This window comes from Rhinatrema bivittatum, chromosome 1 (assembly GCF_901001135.1).
Source record: "Rhinatrema bivittatum chromosome 1, aRhiBiv1.1, whole genome shotgun sequence".
Taxonomy (NCBI): domain Eukaryota; kingdom Metazoa; phylum Chordata; class Amphibia; order Gymnophiona; family Rhinatrematidae; genus Rhinatrema; species Rhinatrema bivittatum.
Window position 1 is genome coordinate 70,720,318 of NC_042615.1, and position 20,866 is coordinate 70,741,183.

General features: G+C 44.5%; 2 protein-coding genes across 2 annotated transcripts in view; one reads left to right on the forward strand and one right to left on the reverse strand.

Annotated features, from left to right (window-relative positions):
• Positions 1 to 16,202, forward strand: part of ETFDH (electron transfer flavoprotein dehydrogenase) — an 81,484-nt gene extending 65,282 nt beyond the window's left edge. The window contains exons 12-13 of the mRNA XM_029616515.1: positions 409 to 630; positions 15,499 to 16,202. Coding sequence (XP_029472375.1) covers positions 409 to 630; positions 15,499 to 15,662 — 386 coding nt within the window. The 3' untranslated portion in view covers positions 15,663 to 16,202. The remainder of the gene's footprint in view (positions 1 to 408; positions 631 to 15,498) is intronic.
• PPID (peptidylprolyl isomerase D) overlaps positions 16,066 to 20,866 on the reverse strand; it is a 96,833-nt gene continuing 92,032 nt past the window's right edge. Inside the window, exons 8-10 of the mRNA XM_029616638.1 lie at positions 17,469 to 17,555; positions 17,337 to 17,379; positions 16,066 to 16,942 (exon numbers count right to left, since the gene is read on the reverse strand). Of these exons, the coding sequence (XP_029472498.1) occupies positions 16,854 to 16,942; positions 17,337 to 17,379; positions 17,469 to 17,555 (219 nt within the window). The 3' untranslated portion in view covers positions 16,066 to 16,853. The remainder of the gene's footprint in view (positions 16,943 to 17,336; positions 17,380 to 17,468; positions 17,556 to 20,866) is intronic.

The window sequence follows — 20,866 nt, forward strand, 5'->3', positions numbered from 1 at the left end:
CTTAAAAACAGGTGCATAGCATCACTTTGACAGAAAAGGTCAGCAGGCTAGCAGATGTGGCCTTTTCTGAAACAGTATTGACATGACAACTTAAAATATAAATTGGACCCTAATGTTTAAAACTAATAAATATTTAAAAACAATATGCATATGCTATAACTTATATCTAAACATAAGATGTCCGTCCATTGGCTGCTAACCATAGGCAGCTCAGATTTTGGCAGAATGTAGCCAGCCAAAAACTAAACTTTATATGTGATCAATATTTTTCCTGCTGAACCTGATATTAATACTCTATAGGAATAACAAAATGAACCTGAAGGTAGACTCTTATCTGCAGAGAGTCCTCAAGTTTCTTTATTTTTGTGATTTTATTTGTGGGAATAATGTGTGCTTTCTATATTTCAGGGGCAGACAGTGATCAGCTAAAACCAGCCAAAGACTGTACCCCAATTGAGTATCCAAAGCCGGATGGCAAGATTAGTTTTGACCTTCTTTCTTCTGTGGCTCTGAGTGGCACAAATCATGAGTCTGACCAGCCACCACACTTAACGCTGCTGGATGACAGCATGCCTGTGAACAGAAATTTGGCAATATACGATGGTCCTGAACAGAGATTCTGCCCTGCTGGTATGTAGCTAAAATGCATGGGATTTTTTGGGGGAAGGGGATCTCTGGTCAGTTCAAACACACACCTGTCTCAGCAGAAACCAGATATTGAGTGAAGCAAAGATATGAATTAGCAGTGGGAGCACCAGGCCCACATCAATTGCCCATTTTTCCTATTTAGAAACAGGTGTGGACAGAAAAAGACTATTTGTGCCTGCCTGTTGGGGAGTCAGTTTTTGTGTGATCTGTGATTTTCTCTGAGGACAAGCAGGATGGTAGCCCTCACACATGGGTTACATCATCAGATGGAGCCCAGCATGGACCTTTGATGGCAAAGAATCTGGAGCTTTCAACATGCCCTACTGCGCATGTGCAGCTATAGTCCTCACCTTGCCCCTTAAGTGGAGTCCCTCAGTCTTTTTTTCCTGCAGAACCATGTGTTCACAGTACTCAGCTTTTCTCTCTTCCTCTATAGTCTTTGTAAATTATTTTTTTTCTAGAGCTGCAGCTTTTTTTTTTTTTTACTTTACCTAACAGTAATTTTCTTTTTCTCTTTGTCCTCTTTCTGCCAGCTGCTTGGCGGGCCTTAGTCATTGTGCAGTTTATTTCTTCCTTTTTTAAAATAAAAAAAATAAATCATACTGCATGTGTTTTAGTTTGTGTCCTCTCCTTGCTCTAGCTGTTTTTGTACCTTTTGTCCGGTGCTGGCAGGGGTGATGAGTACAGTATGTGAGTCATCCGTGTAGGCTGCTGAACCTGGGGACTAGGTAGAGTTTTATCTGGGCAGGAGTTCCATGTCATTTCACATATCGATCTGTATCGAAGGAAGTCAGACAGTAAAGAGATCGAGGACTATACCATTCCTATGGGGGGGGGGGAGCTCATCCTCCCCACACTCAAAGGAACTAGTCTCCATGGGCAGGAGCCCTAGATGACATAGCCTCCCCTCCTGCTTGCTGGTGATGGAAGTGCAGTCTTCCTTCTCTGAAGAGAGAGGGTGAGCAGGAGCTTGGGCAAGAAGCTTGCTGCCCTGCACAGTTTGGGGCCATACCCAGTAAGAGTTCCCAGTGCCCATCTGTGACCAGCATACCGTTGATCTGATGCATTGATGTCAGGATAGGAAAATTGGTTCTTACCTGCTAATTTTCGTTCCTGTAGTACCACGGATCAGTCCAGACAGCTGGGTTTTGCCTCCCTTCCAGCAGATGGAGACAGAGAAAAACTTTGAGAGTACCCCCTCTTAAGCCTGAGTGCTGCCTGTGTCTCTTCAGAATAGAAACTATATCAAAGCAGAAGAACTCGAACAGTGAGAATAAATTATCAATGGACAAGAAGAAATAACCTAAGTATAACTATGTACATTTGAAAAAAGAAAACCTGTGAAGAGGATAAAGTAGAAACCTGTACCCTTCTACAGCCGGCAAAGTATCTGCGGACCTAAAACAGCAATATAACTCAGACCGAGCGGACTCTCCAGAACAAAATCCCAGGCGGGCGTCTGGACTGATCCGTGGTATTACAGAAATGAAAATTAGCAGGTAAGAACCAATTTTCCTTTCCTTACACGTACCTGAATCAGTCCAGACAGCTGGGATGTACCAAAGCCTCCCTAAATGGGGTGGGACCTGGAGAATCCCACTCGAATGACACTGTCTCCGAAAAGAACACCTGGAGATTGGACATCTAATCTGTAGTGCTTGGCAAAGGTATGCAAAGACCTCCAGGTGGCTGCTCTGCAAATTTCTTGCGGTGAGAGTAACTGACATTCCGCCCAGGAAGGGGCCTGAGATCGAATCGAATGCGCTTTAATGCCCTCTGGAACAGGACGACCACAACATATGTAAGCGGAAACAATAGCCTCTTTCAACCAACGGGCTATAATCACTTTGGACGCCATATGTCCCCTCTTAGGGCCACTCCACAGAACAAAGAGATGGTCCAAAAATCAGAACGGATTAGTTAACTCTAGGTAACGCAATAAGACCCTCTTGACATCCAAGTGTCTTAATTCTTTGGCGTGAGGCGCATCCCTCTCAACGTTACGAAAAGCCAGGAGCTCAACCAACTGGTTCATGGGAAAGGCAGAGACCACCATGGGCAAAAAGGAGGGCACCATCTGGAGAGATACCCCTGAATCAGAGATATGCAGAAAAGGTTCCCTGCATGAAAGGGCTTGGAGTTAAGAAACCCTCCGAGCCAATCAGATTGCCACCAAAAATACCGTCTTCAGAGACAAATCCTTCAGGATGGGACTTCCTGAGAGGTTCAAAAGGCACGCCACACAAAACCTTGAGGACCAAGTTCTGTCCCAAGATGGATGAACCAGAGGATTCAAATGTCCCGTCCATTCCCGCCCCCCCCCCCCACCCCCGTAGGAAACGGACCACATCCAGATGTGCTGCCAAATTTCCCCCTAGGAGCTTCCCTCTAACAGCCCAACGCCGCAACCTGCACACGGAAGGAATTAAAAGACAACCGTTTGCTAAGGCCATTTTGCAAAAATGCAAGAATCTGTGCCACCGAGGCAAGGTACTATGCTCACAACACCACAATTCGAAGACTTTCCAGACCCAGACATAAGTCATAGAAGTCGAGGTCTTCCGAGACCGAAGCAGGGTGGCAATCACGCCTTCTGAATAGCCCTTTTTCCTTAGGCGTCTCCTTTCAAAAGCCAGGCCGCTAGACAAAAGCGATCCACCTGATTGAAAAATATAGGACCTTGACACAGTAAGTTTGGAAGATGGCTCAGTTGTAGGGGTCCATTCACTGTGAGGTTGAATAAATCGGCGAACCAGGGTCTCTGGGGCCACTCTGGAGCCACTAGAATTACCCGCCCTGGATGCATCTCTATCCGCCGTAGAATCTTGCCTATGAGGGGCCATGGAGGGAACACGTAAAGCAACACGCGTTGCGGCCACAAGAGAACCAGAGCATCGACCCCTTCCGCTCCGTGTTCTAGTCTGCGACTGAAGAAACGGGGTGCCTTGGCATTCATGCGAGTTGCCATCAGATCGAGATGGGGAACCCCCCCCCCCCCCCCCCATCTGTGGGAGATGAGACATCGCTTCCAATGACAGCTCCCACTCTCCGGGATCCAGCTTCTGGCAGCAGAGAAAATCCACCTGTATGTTGTCGACCCCCGCAATGAGGGACGCCGCCAGCAAGGCTAAATGTTGTTTGGCCCAGACCATCAGACGTTGTGCTTAGAGAGCCACCGGACAACTCTTGGTTCCCCCCTGGCGGTTGATGTACGCCACCGCTGTCTTATTGTTTGAGAGAACTCTCACAGCCCGGTAGCAAAGAAGTGGGAGAAAACTCTTAACGCCAGCCATATGGCCCTGGTCTCCAGGCGATTGATAAACTACTGGGCTTCCTTCGCCGACCATTGTCCCTGGGCCGACTGAGATTGACAGACTGCTCCCCAGCCAGAGAGGCTTTCGTCCGTGATGACTATCACCCCACTGAGGCACCTCGAGGTCCACCCCACGCGTCAGATGCTTCAGGACCAGCCACCAGCCAAGACTGGATCTGGGGGAGCCTGTGAGCGGCAAGGGGATGTGAAATTCCTTAGACATCTGATCCCAGCGAGACAGTAACGCTGCTTGTAATGGTCTCATATGCGCAAAGGCCCACGGAACCAGCTCCAGCGTGGATGCCATGGAGCCAAGGACCTGTAAATAATCCCAGACTCTGGGTTCCGGGAGGTCCAAGAGATGACACACTTTTATCTGTAGTTTGTCTATATGTTCAGCCATAAAGAAGACCTTGCCCACTCGAGTATCGAATCGAGCCCCCAGGAAGTCCAGGGTCTGCGAGGGAAGGCAACTCGTGACGTGATTGACGATCCAACCAAGCGACCTCAACCGATGCAGGAGCTTTTGCACCGCCTGCTTGCAGAGGTCCTCCACCTTTGCTTGAATAAGCCAATTGTCCAGGTAAGGGTGAACCAACCAACCCTCCCTTCAGAGGGCCGCTGCCACCACCACCATGACCTTGGTGAAGGCATGTGGTGCCATTGCAAGACTGAATGGTAGGGCACAAAACTGGAAGTGCCTGCCAAGGACCATGAAGCAAAGAAATTTCTGATGTTCCTTGTGGATTCCGATAGGCAGCTACGCTTCCATCAGATCCAATGAGGCTAGGAACGCACCACTGTGCACCACCGCAGTGACAGGGCGCAGGGTCTCCATTCGAAAATGGGGCACCCTGAGAGCCTTGTTCACCCCTTTGAGGTCCAGAATAGGCCAGAAAGAGCCTTCTTTCTTCTGGCCAATACTGTCTTTAGCTTTCTCACTTCACTAGGCTGCGCAAAGTGTGTTCCTGCTCACCTTACCAATCCTGTAGGCAGGATGGATGGCCCTGCCCTTGACAGGGTGCAGTGTGGGTGAACTTCAGGCCTAACTTTTCTCCCTGCTCAGGAGTTGAGCTAGCAGTCCATTCAGGGGTTGCTGTTCATCCCCTGGATCTTTGCTGCTGTCCTGCATGTTCAGCTAGATCTGGTGCTTTGGCACGTGGGGTCTGTCTCAAGCCCTACCATTGCTGATTGTGTTTTTCTGCCTATTGTACCTATCAGTCACACATGGGCACACTTCTGCAGAGCCATTTTGTCCTTTAGATGTCAGTGCACCAGTTTCTTTCTGGGGAGTTATTCTAACAGTACTTCTCTTGTTTACATCTCTAGACTTTTTCCTGTACCCAGGAGGTTCTAGGCCTAATTAGGCAGGGTTACTGTTCTGAACCCGGCTTGTAATGTTTTCTGTGATGTGATATGCTTCTGCTCACAATCGCATCACTCCTTTGCCTTAGGCACCCCTGCTATGTATGAGGGTTTTATGTCTGTCATTTCTTTGTAGAACCCAACTCTTCTCCAGCCTGGATCCCTGGTGAATTGGCTGCCTCACAGGCAAAAGGGATACAGGTAGTCGTTCTGCACTGTGTGGTTTCCTGCTTTGTCCTGCTCGGACAGCCTATAGCTAGTGATTAACCCATGTGTGAGGACTACCCTCCTGCTTGTCGCTTACCTGTAACAAGTATTCAATGGACAACAGGATGTTAGTACTCACAAAACCCGCCTGCCTTCCCTGGGAGTTGGTTTCTCCATGTCTTCACTATATCATGGACCGAGGGACTGCCTAGGGGGCAGGGTGATAACTATAGGTGCACATGCTCAGTAGGGTATGTTAAAAGCATGGCAATTTCTTAAAGCTCTAGATTCTTTGAGATAAAGGTTCTGTGCTGGGCTCCATCTGATGTCATCTATGTGTGAGGACTAACATCCTGCTATCCTGGGAGAACACCTATTACAGGTAAGCAACTCTTCTTCCTCCCTTTGTGTCTGTCCCAAACATACTTAAATTCTTCCTCTTTTTTTGGCTCCTGTAATCTCTTCTGGAGGTTTGTGTGTCAGTGAAAGCAAGTTTGCTTACTGTAAATGGTGTTTCCGTAGATAGCAGGATGAATCAGCCATGCTGTCTTGGGCTGTCCATCAAGGCCCGGGAAGGCGGAGCTTCTCAAAGCTTTCTGCAGACCTTTGCTCTGTGCGGCTGCGCGTGAGTTCCTGCGCAGGAAAAGCAGATTCTCCTCAGTCTGTGATATAGTAGAAGATGAACATATCGTAAGTACGAGTTTGGCTGTCCACAGAGGTGGGTGGGTATGCATGGTTGATTCATCCTGCTATCTACGGGAACACCGTTTACGGTAAGCAAACTTGCTTTTCCTGTCGATAGGGCTGAATCAGCCATGCTGTCTTGGGAATCCCAAGCAGATGGTCACACATGGTTACTGTTATCCCCGTTCCGAAGGAGTGTGACCTTGGTATGTGGACAGCCAACTGTGATTGTTCATAGAATAAGGTTATTGAGCACTGCCTTGCCCACTTTTGCGTCCTCTGTTTTGTTGGTCAAGGCAACAATGTGATGTGAAGGTATGAAGAGATGACCAGGTGGCCGCCTTACATATATCGATGGTCCCAAAAAACATGAAGGCAGGCGGTCTAAGAAAGCAGTTAGGTGTCATAGTGGATAACACATTGAAATTGTTGGTTCAGTGTGCTGCGGCAGTCAAAAAAGCAAACAGAATGTTGGGAATTATTAGAAAGCCAATGGTGAATAAAACGGAAAATGTCATAATGCCTCTATCGCTCCATGGTGAGACCGCACCTTGAATACTGTGTACAATTCTGGTCGCCGCATCTCAAGATATAATTGCGATGGAGAAAGTACAGAGAAGGGCGACCAAAATGATAAAGGGAATGGAACAGCTCCCCTATAAGGAAAGACTAAAGAGGTTAGGAATTTTCAGCTTAGAGAAGAGACAGCTGAGGGGGGGATATGATAGAGGTGTTTAAAATCATGAGAGGTCTAGAATGGGTAGATGTGAATCGTTTTTTTAATCTTTCGGATAATAGACTAGGGGCACTCCATGAAGTTAGCATGTGGCACATTTAAAACTAATCGTAGAAAGTTCTTTTTCACTCAACGCACAATTAAATTCTGGAATTCGTTGCCAGAAGATGTGGTTAGTGCAGTTAGTATAGCTGTGTTTAAAAAAGGATTAGATAAGTTCTTGGAGGAGAAGTCCATTACCTGCTATTAATTAAGTTGACTTAGATCATAACCACCGCTATTACTAGCAACGGTAACATGGAATAGACTTAGTTTTTGGGTACTTGCCAGGTTCTTATGGCCTGGATTGATGGACCCTTGGTCTGACCCAGTATGGCATGTTCTTATGTTCTTAACTTTATGCACTGAACAATCCAGCTGGATATAGTCCTCTTTGCTATTGACAACCCTAGAAAGTTCGGGTTAAAGGTGAGAAAAAGTTGCGATGATCTGGTGTTTGCGCTGGTTCTGTTTTTGTAATAGGCCAATGCTTGTTTACAATCCAAAGTGTGTAATAACTTATCCCTGTCATTATGATGTGGCTTTGGAAAGAACGTGGATAATTCGATCGATTGATTGAGATGGAAAGCAGAAACCATTTTCAGTAAGAAGGACGGATGTGTGCGGAGAACTACTTTGTCATGGTAGAACTCTAGGTGTAAGGGCTGTAATGCACTAAGGCTTGAATCTCACTTACACGTTGTGCTGAAGTGACCGCTATTAAAAGACTATTTTCCACGTAAGGTACTTTGTGTGCCGTGTCCAAAGGCTCAAAGGGAGATAACATAAGCTGTTCTAACACCGTGTTCAAGTTCCACAGGGGCCGTAGATGGAAGAGGCTTGTCATGAAACAGGAGACCATTGGATGTGTGGAAATGGATTGACCATTATGTTGCGTATGCAAAGCTGCAATGACACTTAAGTGAACTCTTTCTGATGCTGTTGCAAGGCCTGCTGCGTACAGTGTGTGCAGGTATTCCAACAGGTGCTCTGGTGGACAATTATGTGGGTTGAAATGGTGTGATGAGCACCAAGCAGCGGATCTCTTCCCTTTGAAATAGTAGTTACGTCGTGTGGAAGGTTTCCTGGCCGCCAGTATGAATTCTTGGACTGAATAAGATAAGCCCATGTTTGTTAGTAGTGTCCGCTCAATCTCCACACTGTCAGGTGTAACGACCTGTGCATCGGGTGTAGTAGAGCTCCTTGGTCCTGTGATAGATCGCTGCGGTCTTCCAGTGGAATTGGATCGTCTATCGATAGTCTTAGTAGGTAAGTGTACCACCTGTCTGGGCCATGCTGGAGCTATCAAGATCAGGTTTGCTCTGTCTTGTGTGCACTTCTGAATTGTTCAAGTGAGAAGAGAAATTGGTGGGAAAGCATATAGGAGTTTTCCAGTCCAAGGAAGTAGGAAGGCATCTTGCGCTATCCTGTATGGACTGGGCATTAGTGAACAGAAGTGGAACACCTTTTTATTGCATTGTGTGGCAAACAGGTCTGTGGCTGGAGTATCCCAACCGTTGAAAATCCTGCCTGCAATCTGTTGATGTAAAGACTACTCGTGGGGATGAAATACACAACTTAAACGGTCTGCCTTTGCGCTGCCCATTCTAGAATGAGGATTGCTTCCCTGCAAAGGTTCCATGAACCTGACCCTCCTTGCTTGTTTATATAAAACATGGCTACTTGATTGTCAGTGTATACCATGACTTCTTTGCCTTGCAAATGGAGGCGGAACGTTTGTAAGGCATTTCGGATTGCTCTGAGTTCCAGTAGGTTTATCTGGTATGTGCTTTCCTTCTTGGACCATAGCCCTTGTGTCTCGAGATGATCCAGGTGACCTCTCCAACCTTGTGGGAAGCATCCGTTGTCAATACTGCGTTGTGCGGTAGGTTCTGAAAAGTGCTTGCCTGGTGAGTGTGTTCCGTTTCAGCCACCAGTCTATATAGATAATCATTTCCTGAGTTAAGGCAATGTGCATTGATAAAAGTTGGCAGTGTTGTGACCATTGTCTCTTTAATCCCCATTGTATTCTGCCAGTATGCAGTCGAATATTTTGGACTGTGTATACAGCCCCTGACATATGTCTCAAGAGTCAGTACCTGTTGAGCAGTTGGTTTCACTGTAAGTTTGATGGTGCGTAGCAAACTGCACAGGGTGAATGATCTGTCCTGTGGTAGGAAAGCTCTTGTTTGGAATGTAACTAGGTGCGCTCCAATGAATTGAAGGGACTGCGTCGAGGTGAGTTGGATTTCTTGAAATTGACGAGGAGGCCCAATTCCTGAATACAATGTACTATCTGATGCATTTGAGAATGAAGTGTCTCTGGATCTGATGCAACTATGAGCCAATCGTCCAGATATGGAAATATTTGGATTTTTTGTTTCCTTAGGTGGGCCACCACCATTTCCATGCATTTTGTGAAAACTCTGGGTGTGGCCGCTAGACTGAACGGCAATACCTTGTATTGGTAGTGTTGATCTTTGAACTGGAAGCACAGGTATCACCATGAAGCAGGATGCATTGGAATGTGAGTATAGGCATCCTTTAGAACTAGTAAACATCCAATTGTTGGGTTGAAGTAGAGGAAGAATGGACTTCAGAGATACCATCTTGAATTTTTCCTTCACTAAATGCTTGTTGAGTTCGTGCAAATCCAAGATGGGACGTAGGCCTTCTGTCTTCTTGCGAATGAGGAAATATGGGGAATAGAAACCTGTGTCCCATGATGATTTGGGTATCTTCCGTATTGCGCATTGCTTGAATAGTTGAGTGATCTCTTACTCTAATTGCAGATGGACTGCCCTGCCCTTTCTGCCACAAGATAGGAAGGGCAGAGGTGGATTGGATGAAAAATGAAGATGGTATCCATGATGTACTATATCCAGAACCCAGTTGTTTGTTGAATCCTGCCTGCTATGGTGGTAGGAGGTGGCGGTGGCCCCGTAGAGCTCAAAAAGATGACCGAGTCTTGGACGTAGTCACAGCAGATTGTCTCTGCAAACTTTGGGTCCTGGGTCTGCCTCGTCTTGCCAGGTTCTTATGGCCTGGATTGGCCACTGTTGGAAACAGGATGCTGGGCTTGATGGACCCTTGGTCTGACCCAGTATGGCATGTTCTTATGTTGTTGTTGCAGAAGTTGTGGACATTGTGGTGGTTGGTAGGAGGACATTCTGTATGGCAGGTATGGCCGGAATTGTCATCTCTGAAAAGGCTGTCTATGTGCTTGCGCATAATAACGCCTAGGAAAGGATGAAAAGGGTGGTAGGTTAACCGAGGACTGTACTCTTAACTGTGACACTGTCTCCTGTAGACTAGTTCCAAATAAATTGTCTCCACAACATGGAAGGTTTGCCAGTTTGTTGAGGACGTTCTCCTGTATGGCACTCGCCTGAAGCCATGCAATTCTACCGCGGCTATCGCAGATGCCGAATTCCTGGAAGCAGTCTCAAACGACTCATATATCGTACGTAAAAGGTGGCGTAAGCCTCCCTCCCTCCATGTTCTGAATTGGTGGAAGACGTCCTGAGGCCGACTTCGAATCTGGTAGTAACGTCTTTACCCTCTGGAGACAATCGTACAAGTATTGGACAATATAGAATTGGTGTTGTCCATTACAAGCACCGAGCATTGATGATTGGTAAGACTTCTTTGCAAAATCGTCTAAATACTTGTGGTCCTTTCCTGGAGGGGCATTGGAATGCATCCTTGTCTTCTTAGCCCTTTGCATTGCAGACTCCACAATGACTAATTGATGTGGTAACGGTGGAGATGTATAAAACGAAGACTGTTTCCTTTTATACTTTTATACAGTGTTAAAAGGCGTTTCCCAGGATTTTTCTAGCAATGCATCGAGAACCTTGTGCGATGGGAGGCTAGTTGGTTCAGTGGGCATGTCGAAAATTTTTAAAAGCCCTAGAGTTTCTGTCCTAGGGTCAGGAATCTTTTGCACTTCCAGATGTAGAGCCGAACCTACCTTGTCAATAAATCTTGGGTAGGTCAGGTCTTCTGATAGTGAGTACGGTTCTTGAGGTTCCGCCTCAGGGTCTGACGGGTATCCCCTGGAGGAGGTAGGAGAGGTTGGAATTGAGATTGGTTGATGCGATAGTATAGGAGGGCTTGGTTGTTTCTGTTGCTCTGGTTCTGGTAAGGATAGTCCAGGAGACAGAGACAAAGGTGTGTTAGGTCTCTGAGGTGATACGTCTTGTGGACTATGAGATGGAAGTTAAGGTAGCTGATACGAAGCCTGTATGGATGTAATAAGTCCCGTTAGCACTGTTGAAATTTGTGCTATTGCCTGTTGAGCTACATCTGGCATTTGCGGAACCTGTCCGCTAGGTGTTGGTAAGTGTGGATGGGGAGCCAATTGAATATCTGGGTCTGGTAGCTGCGGATGTATTCCATATTCAAACTTCCGTTTTTTCCCATACCGTTTACCTATAACTTGGTCCTTGTGATGTGAATGTGACAACTATGAAATGTTGGATAAGACTGGAAGAGAGGAAGACGAAGAGTGGGATGATGTTTGCGTCCACTCGTCTCCTGAAGTCATGGGCAACTCTGTTCCCTATTATGAGCCACTCTGGACCGTAACGGTGAAAACTGTTGTGGTCTTGAATATGTCTGGTGATAGCCAGTGAAGATGCTCCCGAGGAAAGTTCCAAATGCTTCCTCTTATGAGAATGCTTTGATCTTGGAACCTGTTTTGACAAATCATCCTTTGATGTCTGAGTCATTTCTGCGCTCTCTCACTGATCTCGATGGATCGTTAGGAGAGCCTGGCCACTTATGAGCCTTCGGTGGTGTATGCGTCGATTCCATAGCTTGGAGAAGAGACGGCTGAGGGGGGATATGATAGAGGTCTTTAAGATCACGAGAGGTCTTGAACGAGTAGATGTGAATCGGTTATTTACACTTTCAAATAATAGAAGGGACTAGGGGGCATTCCATGAAGTTAGCAAGTAGCACATTTAAGACTAATCGGAGAAAATTCTTTTTCACTCAACGCACAATAAAGCTCTGGAATTTGTTGCCAGAGAATGTGGTTAGTGCAGTTAGTGTAGGTGGGTTCAAAAAAGGTTTGGATAAGTTCTTGTAGAAGTTCATTAACGGCTATTAATCAAATTTACTTAGGGAATAGCCACTGCTATTAATTGCATCAGTAGCATGGGATCTTCTTAGTGTTTGGGTAATTGCCAGGTTCTTGTGGCCTGGTTTGGCCTCTGTTGGAAACAGAATGCTGGGCTTGATGGACCCTTGGTCTGAACCAGCATGGCAATTTATGTTCTTATGCTCCTGCGTTGAGAAATGCTTCAATTGACGTTCTTGCGTCGAGCTATGAGTCTTCTTTTGAGGTTGCGCCGGCGTCCGAGTCTCCGGACATGGATAGGTGCACCGACATCATATGGTGCGTCGATCGATGAGCCAAACTCGACGCCTGCATCGGGGTTTCTTTGCTTCCCTGCATGTAACCCAGTCCCCAAAACACAGACTTTTTGAGCGCGTTCCTTTTGCCTTTTTGCCTCACTCGAGCCAGAGGAGGTAGGGCTTATTGAGGCTGCCCTCTTTTTTTACGATTAGGTGGTGCTTTGCCGGTCCCGGCGAAGAATGCGCTTCCGAAGGGGGGTGCATACAAGCCCCTACCCAACTTCAATTTTTCTATTTTGTCCGCCCTTTGGCGTTGAGCCCTGGGCGACATTCTCCCACAATGTCTGCAGGACTCCTGTTTGTGGTCTGGGCCCAGACACACATAACAGGCTGAGTGCCTGTCAGTAAATCGGCAATTTCCCCACAGGGGCAAGGCTTGAACCCCGATGGCCTGGGCTTTCTCTGACCACCTTTTTCCGATCTGTTTTTTAAACCAATTTTGATGATGCTGAGTAGATGCGAAGCTCCGTGTGCGTGCATAAAAAACAGAATGAGAATCTGCTTTTCCTGCGCGGGAAGTTATGCGCAGCTGCACAGAGCAAAGCTCTGTAGAAAGCTTTGAAAAGCTCCGCCTTCCCGGGCCTTGACGGACAGTCCAAGACAGTTTGGCTGATTCAGCCCTGCTATTGATGGGAAATGTGTATTTTCTTTTATTCCTTTTGAGACTCCCTCCCTTCAGCTTGAGATGACAACCCCTCCTCCTCAAGCTTTTCATTCTATAGAAAATGTTAATACTGATACTTCAGTGAAGCTTGCTGGATATTTGTAGGTTTGTCTCATATCTACCCTTTAGTGTAGAGTTCATCTTTAGCACCATCATTCTTTGTATGTTTGGCTTTATATATAAGTATACCCCATGCACCATTTTGTTGGCTGCCACCATGTGTCTTTTTGTACTATACAGTCGCAAGGTGTGGTCGTACTAGAGACTTGTAAAGCTGTAATAGTTTGCAGAGAACAAGCAGGATAGCAGTTATCAGACAAATCCCAGGTCAGAACAGTGCTTTCAGAGCTTTTTATGATGTTCTGTGGCCTATATGTAGAATGTTCTGCATCACTGTGGGGGCCCCCTTCAGTTCTTTTCCATGGTTCCCAAGAGTTGGGAAAACAGTTTCTTACCTATAACAGGTGTTCTCCGTAGAAAGAAGATCCAATCCTCCATACACATGGGCAATGTCAGCTGACTGTGCTGAGACAGAAATGTACTCTCAGAGCTCACAAAGACAGAGAAGGTTTTTTCAAGCACAAGTCTCTCTTTAGCAAGCTAAGCTTCAGCTCTATATGGGTGGTCTATCAGATTGTGAGGCTGATTTGTCCTGGCATCTACAAAGAACACCTGTTATAGGTAAGCAACTTTGCTTTCGCTGTGGACAAGCAGGATAGTGATCAGCCACACAAGTAGAGACTCCCAAACAGAGGGTTGCACATTATTATAGTACAACATGAACAGCCTGTTTTATAAGGGGTTAGTAAGGGAGTTGAAGGAATTAAGCTTTTTAGAACTGTCTGTCCAAAACTGGTGTCTCTAGTTGAAATGCTCTAGGCCAAGGGAGTGTGTACAAATGGCAGTGTGTCAACAAGCATGTGGGCTAACAGATTAAAAAAAAAAAAGACAGACTGATGAGGCAGCCTAGCAGACCTGCACAGGTGCAAACTTCTAGAGCCATTGGGACAGTATAGGCTGCTGCAGTGCATGTCCCTTCTGCAGAGGTGAGCTGGAACACAATAGTATATTAAGTGGTCCACCTTCCTAGTTTTTTCCTCTAGGAACTTATCCAAACCTTTTTTTAAACCCAGTTACACTAACTGCATCCTCTGAATTCCAGACCGTAACTATGTGCTGAGTGAAAGAATTTTTTGATTTGTTTTAAATGAGCTATTTGCTAACTTCATAGAATGCCCCCCTGGTCCTTCTATTATCAGAGAGTAAATAACTGATTTACATTAACTTGTTCATGTCCTTTCATTATTTTGTAGACTTCTATCATATCCCCACCTCTGTCTTTTCTCCAAACTGAACAGCCCTAACGTCTTTAGCCTTTCCTCATCCCTTAATTTGACCGCCATTCTCTGCACTTTCTCCAGTGCAGATATATCCATTTTGAGATGCAGCTGATTCACTTAAACCAATTCCAAAATCACCTAGCTAAAGTATTACTTTTACATAACTATGCAATTCACATACTAATACAGCTCTACAACAGTTTAAACTGTTTGGTTTTGATCTTAGAAAATGGCCAGCTTGAAGTGGCTCCACTATAGGGTGTAATTTTTAAAAAGCATTTTAAGCTGGCCTATGGGTACTTTAACACACAAAAAGAACAAAGAGCTAGCAAACCGGTCCTATCTATTGAATAGCAAAACAACGAAAAAGGACTCAAGTATTCAATCAAGGGCTATTGCTGTGAGTTTATTGAAAGAAAATATTGTTGAAAGAAATTTTTTTGGACGAGAAACCGCATCAGCAAGCCTGACGACATGCAGTGCCTTAGGCAGAGCAGTCCTGTCTAATCATTTGCGGTTTTGAGCAGGCATATTAGTATGCTTCAAAATAAATGGTTTTGAAAAGATAATATTTTTGAAAAAATAATAAGTCCGTCTGTGCCTGTATAAAATGGGTCTCTATACTTTATACGGGCACAGACAGACTTTTTTCAAAAATATCATCTTTGCTTCAAAATAAATGGTTTTGAATACTAATATGCCTGCTCAAAACCGCAAATGATTAGACAGGACGGCTCTGCCTAAGGCACTACATAGTGTCAGGCTTGCTGATGCAGTTTCTCTTCCAAAAATTTTTCTTTCAACAATATTTTCTTTCAAACTCATGGCTATAGCCCTTAATTGAATACTTGTTTAGTACTGAGTCCTTTTTCATTGTTTTGCTATGGGTACTTTAACCATACCAGGTCCACTTGCTTGCAGGTACAAAGTGGTAGCAAAGGGGTATAAAGACTGCTAGAGGCTATTTTTCAGTGTCAAGTTTTCACAGTGGAGCGAGCCCACCCCCTGTTTGCTCATCCAACTTGGCATGTAAGGTCCTGAATTGGAAAGATACTCATGGTGTACTCTCTCGTTACAGGGGTGTATGAGTATGTGCCTTTGGAAAGTGGTGAAGGATTACGGTTACAAATCAATGCACAGAATTGTGTCCACTGTAAGACATGTGATATCAAAGATCCAAGCCAGAATATCAATTGGGTGGTGCCTGAAGGAGGTGGGGGCCCTGCGTACAATGGCATGTGAGCTGCAGCCTGGAGTCTGGGAACAGCAGAAGCCTTCAATGACTGCCACCCAGGCAGATGCTTGTCATCCTGAACAATATTATTGAGTGGTTTCATCAAAATCGGGTCTGATATGTCACCATCTGCTTTAATGAGAATGTACCTTGCACATAATGTTATCCATACGTTCAACAAGGACTGTAGTACTGCAAAGGACATTCAAAGGTCCCTTGAACGGAAGCTTAAGAACACCAGAAGAGGGTGGTCTGCAGTACAAGCTTTATGGATGAAAATATTTCGGGTGAACAGCAAAGTGTCAAAACTTAATTTTTGCAAAATAGAGAAAGGGCTATATTTTAATTGTCACACAGTGTGACTGCTATGTTAAAGGAATCAACCTTGCATCACTTTTAGTTCTTTAAATGTTTATTTGCTTTTGGTAACAATTTTTAACATCAAATCAGACTCATTAAAATGTTACATCATTTAAAAAAAAAAAGAAAAACATTTGTTCTCCACTGAATGAACAGTCAGAAAAAATTATTTTCCATATGCACACGAACAAACACTGCAAAGTAAGTTTGGAAACTATCTCAATAGAAAGAATGTAAAAAAAAGAAAAAAAATCAGGTTCATTATGAGATATTTGATCTGTGTCATGGTGGAAATAAAAATAAACAGTGCAAACCAGAAGTATGTTTATAAATATGTATTTTTGAGAATGCTGCTGCAGCCGAGATGTCTCTCCACTGTACAGCTGATATGAGGGACTACTGCTTAGTAAGACACTAGTTGTATGGCTAGGGGACTGCCTTCTTTTAAGAAATAGAGAACAAATGTACAGGACTGAAAGATAAAACTCAACCAGTGGTACCAAGTACACTTGCATAGTTCATGCAACAAAGAACATTGTCAAAACATTGCTGACAAAACTTGAAATCTAAGCAGCACACAATGTTTCCAGAATGTCTCCCTTTTATGAAGAAGAGTTATTCAAGTAATGTATTAGAGAAAGAAAATGTAATTGTAAGGAATAGGAACTGGAGATTCAACATTGACTACTTTGTCAATTATGAGTGATATACTTTTTTGGTTTAATTCACCACCACTGAGTTCTGGAAACTATGCTTCAGTTCCTTTGCAAGCTGAAGTTGTACAAACCTCATGTGCCCAGTCAGTGTGGGACTAATTTTACAGAGCTGCACCTTTCCCCTCAAGCAAACATTTTTGCATAAACTGCTTTCTCTTTTGCCTTTTGTTCCTTCATCTTATGCTTGACCCGAAGTATTTCAGTACTGATAGCTGTAAAATAGGGATAACAAACAATATTAAGGTGTTTTTCTCTCTTGTCCCTATCCTGACAAGAAGCTCTTCCCATCAGTCCTTCCTCTCTCATTTTATATCACCCCTTCCACCTCCTGTTGCTCAAAAGCTCACACTATCTTGTGGCTGCCAATACTGCAGTTTGCACACAGCCCTCTAAGGTCTGCTATTCAATCCTGAGAAAAGTGATTGAATTTAGCAAATTTCAAATAATTTCTAATAGCACACCTGACAAAAATCCAGATTGCATAGACATTGGCATTCAACTCTCCTATCTATCCAAACCCTTTATATAGTACAAAAGTGGGGCTAAGGAGGCATATAATAAAGTCCTAAACAGAAGGAGAAAGAATATAAGTAAAGGCAACAATACCTTTGTCTTCTGGTGCTATTTCATGAGCCTTCTTAAGGTCCTCCTTAAAACAAAAAGCAGAACTCCAAATATTAAGAGTATAATTTGAGAAAGATAGGTTTTAAGATGCAAAATGTAAACATTAATAATTACCAAGGCCTGGTCATAATCTTTCAAACCCTGCCAACCCTGAGCTCGTCTGTAAAGCGCTTTGGTGTTGGATGGATCGAGTTCAAGAGCCTGGGGGAAAAAAAAAATTTCAAATCACACCATTATAGTTAGTGAGGTAACTGAAATGCTGTAGAGTTGACTTCTGTACTACAGTGACACAGGTAAATTATTTAAACTACATTAGACTTTTTGTGAAATCCAGATGGAAAAACATCTACCATACATGTCCAATATTGTGAAAAGGGGAACTGGGTCTATGGTTCAAGCGAAAGACCTGGGTTTGATTCGCAGGCTGGCTAGGGAAAGGATATCTCTGCCATTGCCTAATATTGAGAACTATGGCCTAGAATTAGTATGCAAACTAAGGGAGAGATCTTGGTCAGTGTGCAAGAACCCTTTGACATTCAAGCACCTGCAGATACTTTTTACCCATGTACTGGTGCATCCGCCTTGAAACAGGTGCAAAAGAAACCAAGGAGCTTTCATTCCCCCCCACCTTATCCCCATGAGTAAAAGGCATACTGTGACCAGGGTGGGTATTTTTAACTGCCATAAGGTGGGGAAGCAGTTTTGAAACTCCTCATTTACACAGGTAAATTTACTTTGAAAATTGCCCTAAAAATAACAGGGGCAGCTGCATTCAACAGGTGTGTCTCAATATTGCACACCTTCTGGGACGCAGCTCTAGTACACGTCTGATAATTTGCCTTAATATTTAAACTTTTCTCGATACAGAAAACAAGCAAAATAGCAAGGTAACATACTCAATGATTGAATTTCCCATATTTAGAAAACTATATCCATGTACACAAAAACTGGAAATTCAAGAAGAAACCCTGACACAAGGTTAAAGAAGAAAAAAGAAAATTGCTATTAAGAGAGAGAATCAACTTAATCCATAATTATGGGCTACACAATTGCATGTATCATTGACAAGCATTCCCCTAACCCCATGTGCAACTGGCTTTTTAATAGTTTGTTATGAGGGCTCAAAAATATGAAATACAGTGCATTGGAGAAATTACCGTACTTACCTGATAATTTTGTTTTCCTTAGTGTAGTCAGATGGACTCAGGACCAATGATTTATGTGCTCCCCTGCTAGCAGATAGAGACAGGTTTTAAAGCTGATGTCACTTGTACCCCTGCAGTGACCTCAGCCATTCAGTATTCTCTTCAAAAGCCATTGTGGACATACTATTGAAAAACTTGAATAAAATCTGAATACAACTATTAAAAACAGGTGACCTTAACTGTACTCAACCAAGCATAAGGCTGAATCCCAGTGATATTACAGATGCCCTGATCTAGGGATAGGGCAACGGCTTACCTGTAAACTTTTGGACTCTGGATTCACCTCATGGGTGATTCCTTAGCACAGTTCATAGGCAGCTGTGGGTGGAATGCTGAGTCCATCTGTCTACATTAAGGAAAACAAAATTATCAGGTAAGTAATTTCTACATTTCCTAGCGTTTAGCCAGATGAACTCAGGACAAATGGGATGTACAAAAGCTACTCATGAATGGGGCAGGAGGCTGCCCTTGGTCCGGTTAGCACTGCCCTCACAAAAGCTGCATCCTCTCAGGCCTGGACCTTCAGGCAATAGAACCTGGAGAAGATGTTCAAGGAAGATCACGTCACTGCTCGTCAGATGTCGACAGGAGATAGTAGCTTAGCTTCTGTCCAGGATACTACCTGGGCCCTAGTGGAATGAGCTTTAACCTGAAGGGGTAAAGGCTTCCCTCCCTTTACATAAGCTCCCGTGGTCACTTCCTTGATCCAGCGAGCTATGGTAGCTTGCAAAGCTGCTTCACCTTGTTTCCTTCCACCATGAAGAACAAACAAGCGGTCCATCTGGCACACTGGTTCTGAACCTTCCAGTACCATACTGAAAGCCTACTCAGGTTTAAGTGGCATAGGAGGCAATAGTCTTCCGTATCCTTGCCTCTATAGGGACAGTAAAGCAAATGGACTGCTTCAGGTGAAACTCCGATACTACCTTTGGCAAGAAGGAAGGAATTGTGTGAAGCGGTAACATTCCAGGAGTCAACCGGAGGAACGGCTCCTGTCATGACAGCGCCTCTAGTTGAGATGCGACGAGCCAAGCATATCGCCACCAAGAATACAGTCTTCAGCATTAACAGGCGTAGAGACAGACTGCAAAGCGGCTGAAAGGAAGGCCCTGCTAAAAAGTCCAATACTAGACAGATTCCATAGGGGGGACTGGCCACTTTAAGGGAGGTTGGCGGTGTTTAACCCCTTTTAGGAAACAGGCCAAGTCAGGATGTGTCAACAGGTGGGCCCCTTCACTTTGCCTCTGAAACAGGAGAGAGCTGGCACTTGGACCTTCAAGGAGTTGAAGGACAACACTTTGTTCAGGCCGCCTGTAAAAATTCCAGAATCATGGGGATCTTGGTCGTCTGAGGGGGCAACCCGTGTTCCTTGCACCAGGCCTCAAATATTCTCCAGATCCACATGTACACCCAGGATTTATTTATTTATTTAACAGTTTTATATACCGACCTTCACAGTAAATAACCATATCGGATCGGTTTACAATTAACAAGAATAAAAAACTGGGGTAACTATTCAAGTAAACGAAAGATAAACAGTAAGTAGGAATGAGTCAAAGTTACAATCAACAGGGAAGAGAACTTGGAAGCTTGCAACAAGCTGGAAAGAAGATAAGGCAGGAAATAAATATGAAGTGATGCCATAGGGCGTACGGGTTAAAGCTTAATGGTGCTTTAACCTGGGAGAGTCAGAGTCCATTCGTGAGTATAATCATCATAACGGGTAAGCGTGAAGGACAACTAGTGATTGTCTGGTGGGTCGGTGAAGGCTTGGTGAAAGAGCCAGGTTTTAAGTCTTTTTCTAAAAGTTAACAGGCAAGGCTCCACTCTGAGACTTGAAGGGATGCTATTCCAGATAGATGGGCCAGCTATCGAAAAAGCTCTGTCTTTGGTCATCGAGAGGCGTGAAGCTTTAGTAGGGGGAAATTTCAGGGTGCCTTTGAGAGTATCTCTAGTTGGTCTGTTAGAGGAGTGGAGTTTGAATGGGATTTCCAGGTTGAGTTGAAGATGATGATGGATAGTTTTATGAATTACGGTGATTGATTTGTATAGAATTCTGAATAACTGGTAACCAGTGTAGGTTCCTGAGGATGGGAGAGATGTGTTCGCTGCGGCTGGTACTGGTCAGCAATCTCGCAGCCGCATTTTGTAACATCTGCAGTGGTTTGGTAGTGGATTTGGGAAGGCCTAGGAAAAGGGCACTGCAGTAGTCTATTTTGGCGAACAGTAGCGCTTGGAGGATTGTCCTGAAGTCGTGGAAGAATAAGAGTGGTTTAAGTCGTTTTAGAATCTGTAATCTGAAGAAAC